General features: G+C 46.0%; 1 protein-coding gene across 1 annotated transcript in view; it reads left to right on the top strand.

Annotated features, from left to right (window-relative positions):
• Positions 1-17501, top strand: part of PDIA3 (protein disulfide isomerase family A member 3) — a 54809-nt gene that overhangs the window by 36513 nt on the left and 795 nt on the right. Inside the window, exons 8-12 of the mRNA XM_082252748.1 lie at positions 9527-9709; positions 11472-11580; positions 13056-13184; positions 13308-13387; positions 17101-17158. Of these exons, the coding sequence (XP_082108874.1) occupies positions 9527-9709; positions 11472-11580; positions 13056-13184; positions 13308-13387; positions 17101-17158 (559 nt within the window). The remainder of the gene's footprint in view (positions 1-9526; positions 9710-11471; positions 11581-13055; positions 13185-13307; positions 13388-17100; positions 17159-17501) is intronic.

Genomic DNA, 17501 nt, shown 5'->3' with positions numbered 1-17501 from the left:
CAGTTTGTGGCGTTACCTTTCGGTCTCGCCACGACTCCGCGGGTCTTCACGTAGGTGTTGGCCCCAATGTTGGCACTTCTGCGCCAAAGAGGCATATCGATTCTAGGTTACCTAGACGATCTTCTGCTTCATGCAGAGTCTCCTCAGACTTTGCTACAAAACATAGAAATTACTATGATTTCTTTACAGGAATTCGGGTGGCTGGTGAACCAGCAAAAGTCATTTCTGGTTCCCACCCAGAGGCTCGAATATCTGGATCTAATTCTAGACACAGTCAGGACAAGAGTTTTTTTCTTCCGGTAGGGAAACTCCGAAAGATTCAATCAGCAGTCCAGTTGTTACTATCCAACAGCTGGTCTTCCCTTCGGACTTGCATGAGGGTTCTGGGGTTGATGGTGGCTTCCTTCGAAGCAGTCCCATTTGCCCAGTCCCATACCCGAATTCTTCAGCAAGAGATTCCTCTCAGATGGAATCGGAATCCGGAATCCCTGGACAATCAGATCCGATTGAGCAAACAGACCAGAGAGTCTCTGGTCTGGTGGCTTCGGTCTCCGATGCTCAGCCAGGGAAAGTCATTTCTGCCAATATATTGGACGACAGTGACCACGGATGCCAGTCTATCCGGATGGGGAGGAATTCTCGGTCAGTTATCTGTCCAGGGACTTTGGTCCCCGGAAGAATCCAGGTTACCGATAAATGTATTGGAACTGAGAGCGATCAGACTTTGTCTGATTCACTGGACCGAGCAGCTCCAGGGCAGCCCAGTTCGGATCCAGTCGGACAACGCCACGGCCGTGGCTTATGTCAATCACCAGGGGGGCACCAAGAGTGTCCGAGCGGCCAAAGAAGTGGCTTGCATTCTTCGCTGGGCGGAACGATTTGTTCCAGCAATCTCTGCGGTGTTCATTTCGGGGGTGGAGAATTGGCAGGCAGATTATCTCAGCCGTCAGACTCTGGATCAGGGGGAATGGTTCCTCCATCCAGACGTTTTCCACCAGTTGTGCCTACGATGGGGCACCCCGGATATGGATCTGTTGGCATCTCGATTCAACAGGAAAGTTCAGAGATTCGTGGCTCGCTCCCGCGATCCTCTAGCAGAAACTGCAGACGCACTGATCGCCCCGTGGGGGCAATACCAGCTAATGTATGCCTTCCCTCCTCTTGGGTTACTGCCAAGACTTCTTCGCAGGATAGAGGAGGAAGGAATTCCAGTAATCCTAGCAGCTCCGGACTGGCCTCGTCGAGCTTGTTACGCCGACTTGGTCAGACTGATGGCGGACGTCCCGTGGAGACTTCCTCTCAGGGAGGATCTACTGTCTCAGGGACCGATCTTCCATCCTGCTTTACGATCGCTGGTTTTAAACGGCCTGGTTATTGAGACCCAGGTGCTGAAGGACAAGGGATTGTCAGCTTCAGTTATTCCTACTCTAGTTAAAACAAGGAAAGCGACTTCCAGAAAGATCATCATCGTACATGGAAGTCTTATATTGTGTGGTGTGAATCCCTTGGGTTCCATCTACATCTTTATTCGGTAGTCCGAATATTGGCTTTCTGCAACAGGGAGTTGAGCAGAAGCTGGCCTTGAGTGTTATCAAGGGTCTGGTTTCAGCATTTGCTATCTTCTTTCAGAAGCTTTTGTCTACTCATTCCTTGGTGCGGAATTTCATCCAGGGGGTGCGACACCTGGCTCTGCCAGTGCACGCGCCGTTACCATCCTGGGATCTTAATTTGGTGCTGTCGGTTCTTCAGACACCTCCCTTTGAAAATATCAGGGAGATTCCCTTGCTTACTTTATCCCAAAAGGTGGTCTTCTTGGTGGCTATCACTTCTGCACGCAGGGTGTCAGAACTGGCTGCATTATCCTGTTGTTCTTCATCCGAATCCATCCTTCCTTCTAAGGTGGTTTCAAAGTTTCATTGAATAAGGACAGTGTATTGTCCTTCGTATGTCCTTAGCCCAATCATCCTCGAGAATTTGCATGGCATTCCGTGGATGTAGTTCGGGCGATCAGGATATACTTGAATACTACGGATTCAATTTGTAAGACGGATTCACTGTTTGTGATCACGGATGGCCCTAAGAAGGGGTTGCCTGTTCTGCTGCGACCATCTTTAGATGGATCAGACAGACGGTGGTATAGGCTTATTTTATTTAAGGGTCGGGATCCCCCGTTCCCTGTTAAGGCGCATTCTACTTGGGCGCTTAGAGTTTCCTGGACCTCCCGCCATCAGGCGTCAGTGGTTCAGGTTTTCAAGGCGACTGTTTAGTAGTCGGTTCATACCTTTACAATATTGTATAAGGTTTATGTGATGGCATCGTCAGATGCCTCTTCTGGCCGCAAGGTTCCTGCAGGCCACTGTTTGAGGAGACTGTTGGTCTACCTCGAGGATTTGTGGGGTAGGTCTCATCTGTTTACTCGCTGAGTCCTTTGATACTTCTGGTTGGCTCCGGTTGGGCCTTCTAGATTGGATTTTGATTCTGTCAATCCCACCCCTCATTTTGTGGCACTGCTTCTGGATGTCCCAGCTCTTGAGAATCAAGAAGACTGCGTCTGTCAATGAGCGATAGAGAAAAATGGATTTTTGTAAGATCTTACCGTAAAATCCTTTTCTCTTAAGCTCATTGACAGACGTATTACCCGCCCCTCTATCATTGAGTTGGGTTAAATTCTCTGTTACTGCTTTAGAACAGAACTTATTCCCTGTAGCAGAGAGAGGGAGGATATACCCTCAGGGACTGCCCCTAAGGTGGAGCCAGAACGTTTTGTCTTTCTGCCTAGTCCTACTCCTGCGGAGACAACATAACCCCAGCTCTTGAGAATCAAGAAGACTACGTCTGTCAATGAGCTTAAGAGAAAAGGATTTTACGGTAAGTTCTTACAAAAATCCATTTTTTTTGGTGGGTGGCTGATTTGTTGTCATCCTGTTGTGGGTGGCTTGATTGCTGGGACACTGTGGTGGGTGGGTGGCTGGCTTGGTGTCACCCTGTTGTGGGTGGCTTGCTGGAACACTGTTGTGGGTGGCTGGCTTGGTGTCGCCCTGTTGTGGCTGGCTTGCTGGAGCACTGTGGTGGGTGTAGATATGCCGGTTTTCGGTAATGCGATATTTCGCGGTATCGCATACACACGGTATTGTTATTGTGGTTATTTTTAAAATAAAATAAAATTTCTGCTCTCCAAGTCTGCCTTTAGAATTGATTATTTTCAGTGAACTGGATGACTCGTTCACTCATTCAATAGAGACTGGTCTGGTAATATGATCCTAGAGTGAGAGAGCTTAGCTCCTCCCTGTAACCAATCAGATGGCTCCCAGCACACTGACATGCTGGAAACAACCTATCACAGTTACTTTGCTCTATACTGCAGCCGCATGCTTTCTCCTGGGCTCAGGCAGACAGACACAGAGCCACTTTCCTACTACAAGCAAATCTCTGAAAGTACCTATCTATTACTGTATACTGTCACTGTGTAGATAGATAGATAGATATAGATAGATAGATATAGATATAGATAGATAGATATAGATAGATATAGATAGATATAGATAGATATAGATAGATATAGATAGATATAGATAGATATATATATATATATATATATATATATATATATATATATATATCTATCTACCTCTATCTCTAATCTCTATCCATCCATCCATCTAACACTGCCACTTTTATCTTGGCTCCACCTTTGTTGTCACCCAGTCAGTTCTGGATGACCATCACTGGTGTCATACTACAGTTTTTGCAGTAGCACTACTAAGCACCTTACTCTGATTTTATCTACAGCACCTGTACCATCTTTTTTATGATAAATTGGTTATATCACTAGTTTTACTTCACCCATTAGTGTCATCTAATTATTGTAGGACTGGCACTGCAGTCACATTATATTTGCTTAAGCACCTTATATGGAGACCCTGTTTACAGCACTGAAGTCCCTTTTAATTACTTTGTATATCACCATAATCCTACTTTCTCTAGCGCTCATCGACAGACGTAGTCCTCGGTGATACACCACCTTCGGGTTATGTTACCTCCGCAGGAGCAGGACTAGACAGGAAATTAAAAAGCTCTGGCCACACCCTAGGGGCAGTCCCAGAGGGTATATCCTCTCTCTCTCTGCCTCAGCAAATCAGTTATTTTCTGTCTAGTTAGGAGTAAGGACCTAGATACCTTGCTGGGATCTTAGGTCCTGGCAAGAAATTTTTTTCTAAAAGGATTTTTGGACAGCTTTTTTTCTCCAGTGTTCCTGTGAGATCTTCAAGCAAGAAAGCTGAACTGGGCGACGGGCTGGATGTTGAGATCCGGTGGTCACCCCAGTTCAGCCTACGAGCGCGTGCAGGCCATAGCTCCGCGCTGAGTCGGCCGCGACAAAGTCCCATTAAAGGACTGAACCCGCGAGTTAAACGTCTCGCTGAAACGCCAAAGACCATGAGTCACGGCGTCTGTATCGGTCGACAGCCCTCCCGCCCCGGTGGAGAGGGGTACTGTCAGGAGTTGGTGCCCGCCTGGTTCCGGTATGGTGAGTAGTATGTTCCCCCTGTTTTCCCTGACGGGTTTTGTGGTGAACGCGGGCCCCTCTCTGTATGGTAAGAAAGAGTTTCTTTCTATCCTATAACATGTCACAAATCCTCCTACTTTGAGTGTGATTTTATGTGTGCAAAAGCCAGGAGGCTTGGTTTGGGAGCTAACAATCTATTGTATACATGTTTTAAAGATGTAATCTGTGGCTTTCTGGGAATCTTATGGGTTAAGTATAAGCTACCTACCAGTCAGAAGCCATGGACATGTAGACTGCCTTCCAAGTCAGATCTCCAGCTAATAGCAGGCCTCCCGAACGGCCATGCGGTCCGCCAGGGCCGGTACCGCCAAACACGCCATATCCCCATGCAGAGAGAGTGTTGTGTGCCTGCAGCACACCGCTAGTCAGCACAGGCCGCCGCCATTTTTTTTGCTGGATCGCACGAGCCGCCATTTTGGCGTAGCCTCGTGTCTCCAGCATGGGGGCGGCCATGTTTTAGGTGATTCTACACCTCGTGGAGCTTGGGGGAGGCGCCGGAAGGCGTACAGAGGGGCGGAGCCGCCTCCTTTCTTCCTGGGCAGCCAGCCAAAAGACTTCCTGTTTGTCTAAGACAGCGCTGTAAGCTGTTGCAGTTCAACTCTGAACATCAAGTGGTGAGCCTGGGGGTCTATCTCTCTCTCTCTCGATCGATAGGGATCCCTAGCAGGTAACACTAAGGGGTTTTTTGTGGCGCTGAGGGTCAAAAAAAAAAAAAAAAAAAGTTTTTTTCTTTACTTTGAATTATATCATCCAGGAAGTAACTGGAGTTATTATGGACCCTGCCACACAGATTCCCCCACCTGTTTCCCTCGAGGGGGCCTCGGGACCCGCCGGTGTACAGAGTATAGAGTCATTTACAGCAATTTTGGAGTCTATGGTGGCTCGGGTGGAGGCGGCCTGTCAGGGACGGGGGTCAAGGAAGCGACCCCCGCCTACCCCTATACTATCTGACACCTCTGACTCTGATTCAGAGATGGTCACTGCAGTTGCAGGTTCCTCTGCAAGGGCTGCTATCCCAGGTAAAGCCCCCTCAGACAGTGAGGAGGACGCTTCTTCTCCTGCTATAATTCAGGAAGAAGCATTGGTGGACGCACTAGTTGTGGCAGTGCAAGAAACCTTAAAACTTGAGGCTTTACCGGCAGAGGCAACTGAAACAGAGAGGCCTTTTGGGACTAATAAGCCCATCAAGACGGCGAAGGCTTTTCCTGTACCTAAATGTTTTGGAAATCAGATTAAAGGAGAATGGGAACATTCTAAACGTACCTTTACTATTTCCAAGCGTATTGCTAGACGCTATCCGTTTGAGGAATCCATCATTAAGAAATGGACGGTACCACCAGTCGTGGATCCGCCTATTTCCAGGCTGAATAAAGCCACGGTTATTCCAGTGGAGGACACTTCGTCCTTTAAGGATCCGGTGGATCGAAAGATAGAAGCGGAGTCCCGCACTATCTTTTCTCTGATAGGGTCAGCATTTAGACCAGTAATTGTTATTGGTCTAGTTTCCCAGACACTTACAGAATGGGCGAAGATGGTACGCCAAGATCTTAGGGGAAAAGATATTCCCCAGGAGACATCTGATTTGATAGAACAGATCATACAAGGGCTACGGTTTATCTGTGACGCAGCCTTGGACACTACTCCCTTGTTAGGGCATGCATCTAAGTTAGCAGTGATCCTCAGACGTGTGCTGTGGTTAAAATGCTGGTCAGCTGACCTAGGTTCCAAAAAGACTTTGACCAATCTCCCTTTCCAGGGGAATCGTCTATTTGGAGCCAACCTAGATGAAATCATTAAGGATGCCACCGGGGGCAAGAGTACTTTTTTGCCACAGGCTGCAAAAGCTAAGGAACCTCGCAACAAGCGAGGACCTTTCTTTACCGCCCATAAAGGACGCCCGGCTGGTACTTCCGGGAAAGGCAAGACTCCTCCAGGAGGGTTCAAGAAGGGCTGGTCGGACAAGCAGAGGACCAACCCAGCCAAACCCGAAGTAAAGGAGTACACAGCCTGAAGGTGCGCCCCCACCCAATTTCAGGGTGGGGGGACGTTTTCACCGGTATTCAGGACATTAGATCGAGCATCAACCACTACTACCGGTGCGATTCTTCCCTTCCAACATTTTAGTACAGGAAGCGGTAGCTACCGTTCCCTGTATAGATCTTTTCCTTTACCTTTTCCTAAGATTAGTCCCGATACCTCACAGGAATCGGATCTGATTGACCAGATAGGCCAAGTAGCCTCTAGTCGGGTGACTTCGGTCCCTGAGGTTCAACCAGAAAAGATCACCTTGCCTGATAACTATCAGGTATCTGATAAATGTGTGGGAACAGAAAACGACCAGACTTTCTCGGATGGTCGGGGCCAGATACCTCTAGGGACGCCTGGTTCAGATCCAATCAGCGCCAGTGGTCCTAGAAATTCTAGGCTGGCCTCTTCAAGCCGGCCTGGCCGACTTGGACAGGTTAGTCGCAGACGTTCCGTGGGAACTTCGTCTCAGGGAGTGTCTGTAGTCTCAAGGACCTATTTACCTTCGTGCTTTACAGTCGCTGGTTTTAATGGCCTGGCCATTGAGACCCAAGTACTGAAGGACAGAGGTTTGTCTACTTCTGTCATTCCTACCCTTATTAAAGCAAGGAAAGCGACTTCCAGCAAAGTCTATTATCACACATGGAAGACTTGTATTGCGTGGTGCGAATCTTTAGGATTTCCTCCACGTACCTATTCGGTGTCTCGAATATTGGCCTTTTTGCAACAAGGGGTTGAGCAGAAGCTAGCCTTGAGCACCATCAAGGGTCAAGTTTCAGCATTAGCAATCTTCTTTCAGAAACCTTTAGCTACCAAATCCTTGGTGCGGAATTTCATCCAGGGGGTGCGGCACCTGGCTCCTCCAGTCCGCGCGCCCTTACCGCCCTGGGATCTTAATTTGGTTTTGTCGGTTCTACAGAAACCTCCCTTTGAAAACATCAGGGAGATTCCCTTGCTTACTTTATCCCAGAAGGTGGTCTTCTTGGTGGCTATTACTTCTGCTCGCAGGGTGTCAGAACTGGCTGCATTATCATGCCAGTCCCCATACCTAGTGATTCATAGGGATAAGGTAGTACTTCATCCTAAGCCATCTTTTCTTCCTAAGGTGGTTTCAGATTTTCATCTGAATGAAGATATTGTACTACCTTCCTTGTGTCCTCAGCCCAAGCATCATCGGGAACATGCGTTGCATTCCTTGGATGTGGTTCGGGCAATCAGGGTATACCTGAAAGCTACGGAATCATTCCGTAAGACGGATTCACTTTTTGTGATCACGGATGGCCCCAGAAAGGGTTTGCCTGCATCTGCCGCGACCATTGCCAAATGGATTAGACAAACGGTGGTACAGGCTTATTCTATTAAGGGTCAGAGTCCTCCGTTCCCTGTTAGGGCGCACTCCACTCGAGCGCTCAGTACTTCCTGGGCCTTTCGCCATCAGGCGTCAGTGGTCCAGGTATGTAAGGCGGCCACTTGGTCGTCGGTACATACCTTTACTAAATTCTATAAAATTGATGTGACGGCATCGGCGGATGCCTCATTTGGCCGCAAGGTTTTGCAGGCCGCAATTTGAGGAGACCGGTGGTCTACCTCGAGGGTTTTTTTCTGTTTGAAAAATTTTTTTGTTGAGTCTCATCATTAAGGATGAGCATTGTAAACTTCTAGTTGGCACCGGTTGGGCCTTCTAGATTGGGATTTGATTTCCATTTTCCCACCCCTCAGTTGTGATACTGCTCTGGGACGTCCCGAAGGTGGTGTATCACCGAGGACTACGTCTGTCGATGAGCGCTAGAGAAAAATGGATTTTTGTAAAATCTTACCGTAAAATCCTTTTCTCTTAGCTCATCGACAGACGTAGTCCCCGCCCCTCTGTTTTGGAGTTGGGTTGGGTTAAATTCTCTAAGCACTGCTTTTTCACATAACTGATTTGCTGAGGCAGAGAGAGAGAGGATATACCCTCTGGGACTGCCCCTAGGGTGTGGCCAGAGCTTTTTAATTTCCTGTCTAGTCCTGCTCCTGCGGAGGTAACATAACCCGAAGGTGGTGTATCACCGAGGACTACGTCTGTCGATGAGCTAAGAGAAAAGGATTTTACGGTAAGATTTTACAAAAATCCATTTATACCTGTGTATTGTATATACCTTTTTATTGACCTACTGTTATATGTATTGGATGAGCGCAGCTTCTCTATTGTATTTAAATTTCTCAAGGCCACCATAACTAACCTTGCCTGTAAGAAAAGAACAGCCTTAGACTATTCTTGATGTTCCATACCCCCTCTTACCAATTCTGCCTAGCCTGTGTATTATGGTTTGGTCAAGTGATCCCGCAGCTCTGGCTCCCCTAATGTTAATGTGGCTGCTGCAAAGAAGAGTATGGAGTGCAGACAATGCCTGAGCTATGGGTGAACATCGTGGCTCCTGGAATACCCAGCTGGATAGGTAGGAGGTGGTGAGGGAATATTTTGAAGGATAGTCACTTTGCCATAGAAGAAATGTCATCATTTGACAAGTATGCACATGCCCTCGGACGTTTGACTTCTGATGTGTAATAGTTTCTAGTTGTGGATCAAAGTAATGAAGCCAGTGTTGTCTGCATAAGCAATGGCAGTAGGCAAGTATATTTAACCAGAGTAGTTGAAATAGTTTTGTGTAGGGTTTTTTTTGTCGTCCTCTACCCCTCCCCCCCCCCCAACTTGAGACTGGTAGTATTTTGCATTAGTTTCATGCGTAATTCACAAATTGAAACCTTTTTTAAAATGCTTTTTAAACACAAATCTGGAACTTGTGTAAGTGATTAGGTGTGAAAGGATCCTTTATCTAAGGCTGGTCAGCTCAGATTTGATCCATTAAGTATCGGCCTTGGGTGGGCTGTCTTTTGTGCTTCAGAGACCTGGAAAATTCCTGTTTATTTGCCATACTAACTAGTCTTTCTCCCCAGGGTAATGATGGTTGCAAAGAAATTTCTCGATGCCGGACGCAAGCTCAACTTTGCCATTGCCAACCGCAAATCCTTTGCACATGAGGTGACAGAGTTTGGTTTGGATGCCAATACTGGTGACGTTCCTGTTGTTGGAATCAGAACCGCGAAGGGAGAGAAATATGTCATGCAGGAGGAATTTTCGTAAGTGTCAGTTTTAATAGCCCAAAGATTTCCAAGTGCTATTGTTAAAGTATAACTAAAGGCAAAAATATTTTTTTTTGGTGAAGAGGGATTAGAACCATTTTTTTTTTTATTGCGGTCGGTGCTTCTGTTGGGGAGCTTCGCCCTCTTTGTCCTGTTTACCATGGGTCATTGAAAGTTAAAAGAAAATCCCAAATTTTAGGTTGTCCTCAGAAAAGTAAGAGGGGACACTAGTTTTGGTAACCTGGGGGTCCCTAAGGAATTGCCTTAATTTGCAGAGATTTAATCACGTTTTGGCTATGGGACAAGAAGTGAAGGGAAATATTGATAATGGGACACAGTGGGAGGAAAAAATCTGGTAGGGCTATAATCCCTTGTGTCAAAAATTGCCTTTCTTCTCATCAGGCAGTTGTCATAGAATCCGGTCTATGAGCCAGGCACAGCATGCACACAGTGCAGCATAGCTATGTCTGTCTCTGCTTCATGCATAGCACTGCCACAATGTGCAGGCTCAGGGCTGTGGAAATGAGTGATTCTTGTATGGTAATTGTGGTAAGAGTGGGTAAGGGGGGAAAATAAAGTAAATCTACACTACAAGGCTGAATGCAGTCACTCTGCGGTGGATTATTGGGCAGGAAGTTGGCTTTGGAATAAAGTATACATGGAGCTTATTGTATACAAGATGGCATGCCATCGGTTTCTTCACTCTTTAAAGCCCATGTTGGGGTGTGCTTTGTGTGTTTTTTTTTTTTTTTTTTAATATATGTATGCTCCCAGCACATTAATGTGTGTCCCATTAACTGCTCCTCGATTCACAGAAAGCAACGCATTGAGTAGTAATACAAGCATTATGAATAAGAGGGCAGGACAGGTGAGCAGGCGGTCTAAATTCCCAGTAGCAGCTGTTGGCCTTCAGTCTAGTCCAATGTCTCCCTCCCCTCTTCCAGATTCTACTTGTGCATAGATTTGTCAAAGGGCTTCTGGATTCTACCATAGCCCTGTGACACATTTCTGCGCACAGGATTCCCACACATGCACAAAGTCTCAGCAGCTGTGGAAGTCCCAAACTTCATGCTCAGAAATGACACCCCCCCCCCCTGCTGCCAGTCAGAACCCTGTGTGTGAACCAGAATAATAAAGATACTGGCAACTAAAGGACTGAAGTTCCTTTTTCAAGTGATTTGCTCAACTGAATAGTAAATCTTGCACAATTTACAATGCAAATATGAGCGATTAACACTTTTAGTCTATGGTGTACGTAATTGTTTTGCTTTTTTGATGGCCTTCTACACCCTGTTCTTCAGTAGTTGCTGGTTCTCAGCTTCATGCTCACTTTTATACTTCTCCATTTTAGAGGGTTGCTGACCAGGCATAAGTATCTGACCTTGCCTTGGTTATGTTCAGTGGACTAATGAAAGCAGTGGAGCCATGATTGGGGTGAATTTTTACAAGGTGGGGGGAGGGGTGTTAACATGTCAATTTCACAAACCTAATTTCTTAGAAGTAGAACTATTCCCCTCATTGATATCAATGGCAGAGCATTGGTTACATCCACTGGGCCAAGTCCAGCCTCCCAAAAGGACAGTAAGCTAGCCCTTTGAAAACAGTGTGCAGTCCCCTGGTTTAGACATGTGGGCTCACCCAGCCTTTACTGGTTAGTCCAATTCTACAAGATCCTGTAATTATCCCTTGCTTTTCCCTGCTGTTAAAGATTTCTTGCAAGTCTAAATTTTTATTTTTTTTATTTTTCCCCCCTCAATAGTCGCGATGGAAAAGCATTGGAGCGCTTCCTTCAGGATTACTTTGATGGCAAGCTGAAGAGATACATGAAGTCTGAGCCAATTCCTGAAAACAATGATGGCCCAGTCAAGGTGAGGTCAACAGTTTGCATTTTTGCCTTTTTTTGTTTTTTAAGCTCTGCACTTTTTCCTTGGCTGCTTTTTTGGGGATTTTCCTGGGCATGCCTAGGATGGGTTGGGAAATCAGTCCTCTACAATAGGAAGCACGTAGAACTGTCCACCTATAGAGACTGGTTCAATCCTTTACTGCGCTAGGCTAGATATAAAGTGAACTTGTCACCCTTTTGTGCTCTGAATTAAAAGCCCTGTGTAAGCTCAATATCAGTCTATTGGATCTTTCTCTGGGTATTGATCACCCTATCCCTATGTGCAAACACTTAAGCATAGATTGGCTGCTCAGGTGCCAAGCATGCATTTTGAAAATGCTTAGCTGGCTCAGGAGGTAAAGTTCCAGTTTGAGGCCTTGTCCCAAATTTTTCCCAACACATTCAGTCTGCTTTGCAGTATGGTACCTGCTTTTGTTTGGTATCAAGCAAATTGATACTGGACTACTCCATGCATGATTGTCAGTGGAGCCCATTTTATAGTTTAGCAGCTGCTGGATCACTTTGACACCTCCCATCTCCCCCCCCCCCCCCACCAAAAAAAAAATTTGGGCACCTTGCATGTATGAGCATGCACATGCCAAAGCAACATCTGCTCTTTATATTTACCACAAAATTGGGATGATATATTTGTACCCTAAATGTGTGGTGGGGTTTTTTTTTTTTTTATTCCTTAGGCTGGTCAAGGAATTTCTTTTTTTCTTGGTAATCAGATTTGTTTTGCTACTCCAAAAGGAGCAAGTGACAGTAGGCACCTAATGTAACTGCTTATAAGTGTGCAGCAATGAAGAGAAACACTTGGCATGCTTATTGACTCGCCTTCCATTTATGGTTGCTAAAAAATGTCTGTCATGGATCAGTTAAAATTGTTTCAGACTCCTATGTTTGGATAATGTGCTTTTGCAGTGCAGAAATATCAGAACAGCTGGAGCTCAGTGATCAAGCTGGGGGGTTTTGTGCTAGATACCCCTGGCCTGTAATCCCTATGGGGAAGAATGTGATAGGCTTCAGGAATTTGAGGAAACTATAATAACAAGCTATAATGTAATATGCAAAAAAAATGTGGGGCCTCTCTCAGGGAGTAGGTTGGTAGTAGTCCCACTTGGGGGATTTTCCTTTACTTTTTGTCCCAGAGATAAAACCGAAAATGAGCAGTAATCTCCTCATAGTTGGGGGGTTGGTGGTGTTCTCTTGGACAGTGGTCACCAGAACATATCCACTATGGATTTTCCCCTTACCCTTATTGGGTGACAACTCCTAAAATTTTGCATTTACAGTTAGTCACCAAGACAAACTGATGGGTGTATCATCGCAGTGATGACAAGCGGCAAAAAAATCTTTAGTGGGTCTAACCCTTTCCTACTTACTAGAATTAAAGGAATAAAATGCCCTTGCATACACGTTGAGTTTCTCACTGTAGAGGTGCCTATTTTTGTTTTTAAGGTGGTTGTGGCTGAAAACTTTGACGAGCTTGTAAATGATGACAGCAAAGATGTTCTCATTGAGTTCTATGCTCCTTGGTGTGGACACTGCAAGAACCTGGAGCCCAAATACAAGGAACTCGGAGAGAAGGTATGAAACACTGTGTACTGTACAGTTGCTGGTAGGTCAGTGGGGGAGGTGGCTGTCATGTCTTCCATGTGGTTGTAGATCACTTTAAAGAAAACGTTGACCCATTTTTTTTTTTTTTTACAGCTGGCTGAAGACCCAAACATTGTCATTGCCAAGATGGACGCCACAGCGAATGATGTGCCTCCTCACTATGAAGTCAGAGGGTAAGTCCACTAGTGTTACCGAAGGAAATGCTGTATGAAAAAAATTTAGCCACTGTCATTGTTTAGACAAGATTAAGGACTCATTCATGCTAGGAAAACCCTGCTGTTCTGCGCTTTTGCTGCCCAACCATTGCCTCTGCAGCTAGTGAAGGCGACAGCCTGTCTTAGTAGGCGTAGCACTCACCGAACGAGACCTGTTCAAGTGAATTGGGGTGCTCTGCAAGCGCCCAGGAACCGCAGCGATCAAGGTGTTTAAAGCAGGTGGTCATGAGGTGTTGGTGCTTCCTCACAGCCTGTCAAATGCTTGTTGAAGAGCAACATGGATACCAAAGCTCATGTGAATGAGCCCAAAGTCCTTCTGGTTTAGGTATATTATACTAAGCCAATAAATTAACATCTAACTTGTCTAAATTTTTTCTAAACGTTTGCAGGGTAGTAAAGCGGTTCTACAATCTTAGTACTTGGAATGCAAAAGCTAATATGTCACTGGGAAATGCCATAGTTTAGCCCTCACCCCACACCAGTTCTGAGCATGTTCTTTGTGAATCTGAATGGGTGTTTCACATTCCTTGAATTTAACTTTCTTTTACTAATTATAATGGGTTGATGAACAAGCCTTTTAAGTGCTGCACTGTCACGGAGTAGCATTCTGCTCTTGACAGTACTTACCTGAGCACAAATTTTGCATTTAACAGTGACCAAGGTTTCTTTGGCTTTTTAAGCTGACCTATAGACAGTTCGGATCTTGGACGGTTCAGCAGGGACTGGCCGAGATGTGATCCTTTATCTGCAGGCTGAATGTACAAAAGTTGATCAATTGATCAACTTGGGTATAACCAGCATGACTGACTTTACATGCTATTATTGCTTGTGGCTATTATAGGCGCTAGAAGTAATCAATGTGTTTTCCCACTAGGGACAACTTCCCCCTGCCCCCCCCCCCCTTTCTGCCAGTAGAACACAATAGCTCTGCGGGAGGAATTCCCCTATCAAAACGGAATGTGACAGATTGAGCTGTTTTCTTTCCTGCAACCAATGATTGCCCCATCTATGGCTAACCTTAATTTGCATGTTGTCTAGTGTCGTAAATCTGTTTATCCTTAAAGCCCAAGATTTAAGGGAAGGTTGCATTACTTTTTCCTCTCCTGCTCTGGGTAGCCCCAGAGCGGTCCTCTTCTCCCTTGGGTGCTGAGGGACTGGCCACATCACCCTACAGTACAATGCTATTTTATGTGGAGGAGGCAGGATGTGACTATTGGGAGCACCTTGGAGAGGAAGCTTTGAGATGGGGTGCACCTCTGGAGGGTTCCTGATGGAGTGAGGAGGAAGATAGTGCACCTTCTACCCCTTTGAGGAAAAAGATATTTAAAACTGCATTTTGGGGTGACTCCTCTTCTGCAAGTTTCCTACTTAGTTTTTTTTTTATTAAAGCCCACCTTCAGAAACAAAACAGGATGGATTATTGTGAAAAGACTGGCTTGTTTAAAGTGCTAATTCAGATCAGGTCCTGTTGAATTTGGGCAATTAAGCATGAGGTCAGTTTGCCTTGGCTTTACTCAGCAGATCATGTCCTATGATGGAAGCTTATGCTCCACCAGGGCATTTGGATTCACATATTTAAAGCTATGGTTATAGTTAACCCTTACATATACCCATGAAAGTGACTGACCTCAGATGATGCACAGAGATGAACCCAATCCTACATAAGTTGTATCTATGTAACTACAGCAGTCTTTCCCCTACAGTCATTCAGCGTACAGAATTTACACAGGATCTCTCTGCTCTGAAAAGCAGGGGGCAGAGAACTTAAGTTACAACAGTGAGGAGAGCTGATTGGAGGGAATTGACACGCCCCTCTGCACACACGAACATTGTTAAAGCGGTAGTATCCCGCTTTTTGACACTTTTACTTACAGGTAAGCCTATAATAAGGCTTACCTGTAGGTACAAATAATATCTCCTAAACCGGCATGGTTTAGGAGATATTTACAGTGCATGCAGCCGCTCGCGCTAGTGGCGCATGCGCTCTGAAGGTCCGGGGGGACCTTCAATTAAGTTGCCGGGAGCTTGCCGGAAAAATCACTCCCGCGCGCATGCGCGGGAGTGACGTCATCGCGGCTCCGGCCAATCATCGCGCCGGAGCCGTCTCTCCTGGCCAATCACCGCGCCGGAGCCGCCGAACCCGGAAGAGACGACGAGGGATCATGGCAGCGCCCGCAGCGATGTCCGGGGGTCCGTGTCGGGGCTTCGTTTTAAGGTAAGTTACACATAATGGGCTAGTATGCAATGCATACTAGCTCATTATGCCTTTGTCTTGCAGGTTTTTTTTTCTTTTTTTTTTAATAGGGTTTACAACCGCTTTAAGGCTGTCAATCAGCTGGAGGTTCCTCCCCTGTCACCATTTTTCTCAGTGTCAGTCAAACTTGTCAGAACTTAAGCCTCGTACACACGCAACGATTGTTGGCCATGAATTTTCGGCCAACGTCCGATCGGCCGATTGTCGGCTTGTTAGTATGATGCTTCCGACAACCGACTGCGACTTTTCGGCCGAAAAAAATCTGGTGTGCAGGCTATACAATTTTTGTTGGCCGATTGTTCGTCAGTCAGTACAGATTTCGGCAGACAAAAATCAGTTGAGCAAGACTGGGCATGCTCAGAGAAGAAAAAAACACACGGAAAGTAAACCAGCACATGGCATCACTTCTGAAGTTGGTTGTTGGCCGAAAAATTTTGTGTTCAGTCTAGAGCACATTTCAACCAACACAACACTGGACAAAAGACGGCCGATTGGTCGGCCAACAATCGTTGCGTGTGTACGAGGCTTTAGTCATGCTGATAGCAGACAGAAATGGCACTTGGTGCTCTTAACTAGGGATCGACCGATATCGGTTTTCGTTGCCGATACTGGTAGTTTGGCCATTGCATATCGGTATCGGCTGATATTTTCGTGCATTTAAAAAAATATATTTTTTTTTTTTACTTGACAGGTACTATTGTGGAAGGAAACCCCTCCTCTGCACTTAAAAGCAAGTTTGGCTGTTTTGAATGCTGTCATTTTTTTAAATCTGGCGCCAGACAGTACCCGGAAGTGATGTCACTCATGACATCACTTCCAGGTTTTTACATGGAGACCTGATAAGAGCCGAATGCAGCTTTGATCGGGTCTTTGGCGGGCTGGTTGCCTGGGCCTCCCGGTGGGACGGGAGACCTGGGCGAGCTGCAGGAGGGGGGACGTCCCCTCCCGCTCCGTATATGACAGCCAAACGGCTTCTCAGCCGAATCGGCTGTCATTAAACACAGCAGACTGTCTGCTATGGACGCCGGTACCGGGGTGATTCTGCTAGCTGCAGGCATCACTCCGATACAAGCACTTTCTCAAATAGCGGCAATATCGCTAACTTCATGGGCTGATTCCGATATATCGCGGAAAGTGCATATTGGCCCTCGATATATTGGCTTTGCCGATAATCGATCGCTACTCAACTGAGACAAGTACACACTATAGAGGGATATGCTTTGTTCATATTTCATGTCTGAGGTTTACTACCACACTAAGCAAGAATTTGTGCTCTGCATGTAAACTGCTGAAGTGCACATTATGGCCAATGGGGGGGGGGGGGGGGGGGTGGTTTGGTGTTTACAGCCCCTATTGGCTTTTATTTTTCCCAGCAATTTCCTTTAACCAGTTTAATTTGTGTCTTTTCTTTGTTTAGGTTCCCAACTATCTACTTTGCACCAGCTGGAAGCAAGCAGAGTCCAAAGAGATATGAGGTAAGCGGTGTATTCCCTTGTACCTCCAGGTCATGAAAACCATGAGACATGGAAACTTTAGGCCTCAATGTGGCAGGTAGTGCTAGTCCTGTCACTCAAATCTCTTGTAGACCTCTCAAAGGCCCACTGCTTTTGTGGCATTGAGCTGGTTTTAACCCTCATTGCATGAAGACTATGTAATGCCAAAGAGATGCCACTCTAGATGAGTGACACACATTGTGAACAGGAACCCAGGGTGCTGCACAGCTCGTCTGTGAGATTCAGAGACATGCAAAAATACAGAATATTGCTGCACTCCCCGCTAACTTTATTGAAGCATTAAAATCCCATCACAGGTATGACG

Source organism: Pelophylax lessonae, assembly GCF_965119305.1.
Source record: "Pelophylax lessonae genome assembly, chromosome: 4".
Lineage (NCBI taxonomy): Eukaryota > Metazoa > Chordata > Amphibia > Anura > Ranidae > Pelophylax > Pelophylax lessonae.
This window is presented reverse-complemented; position numbering and strand designations above follow the sequence as displayed.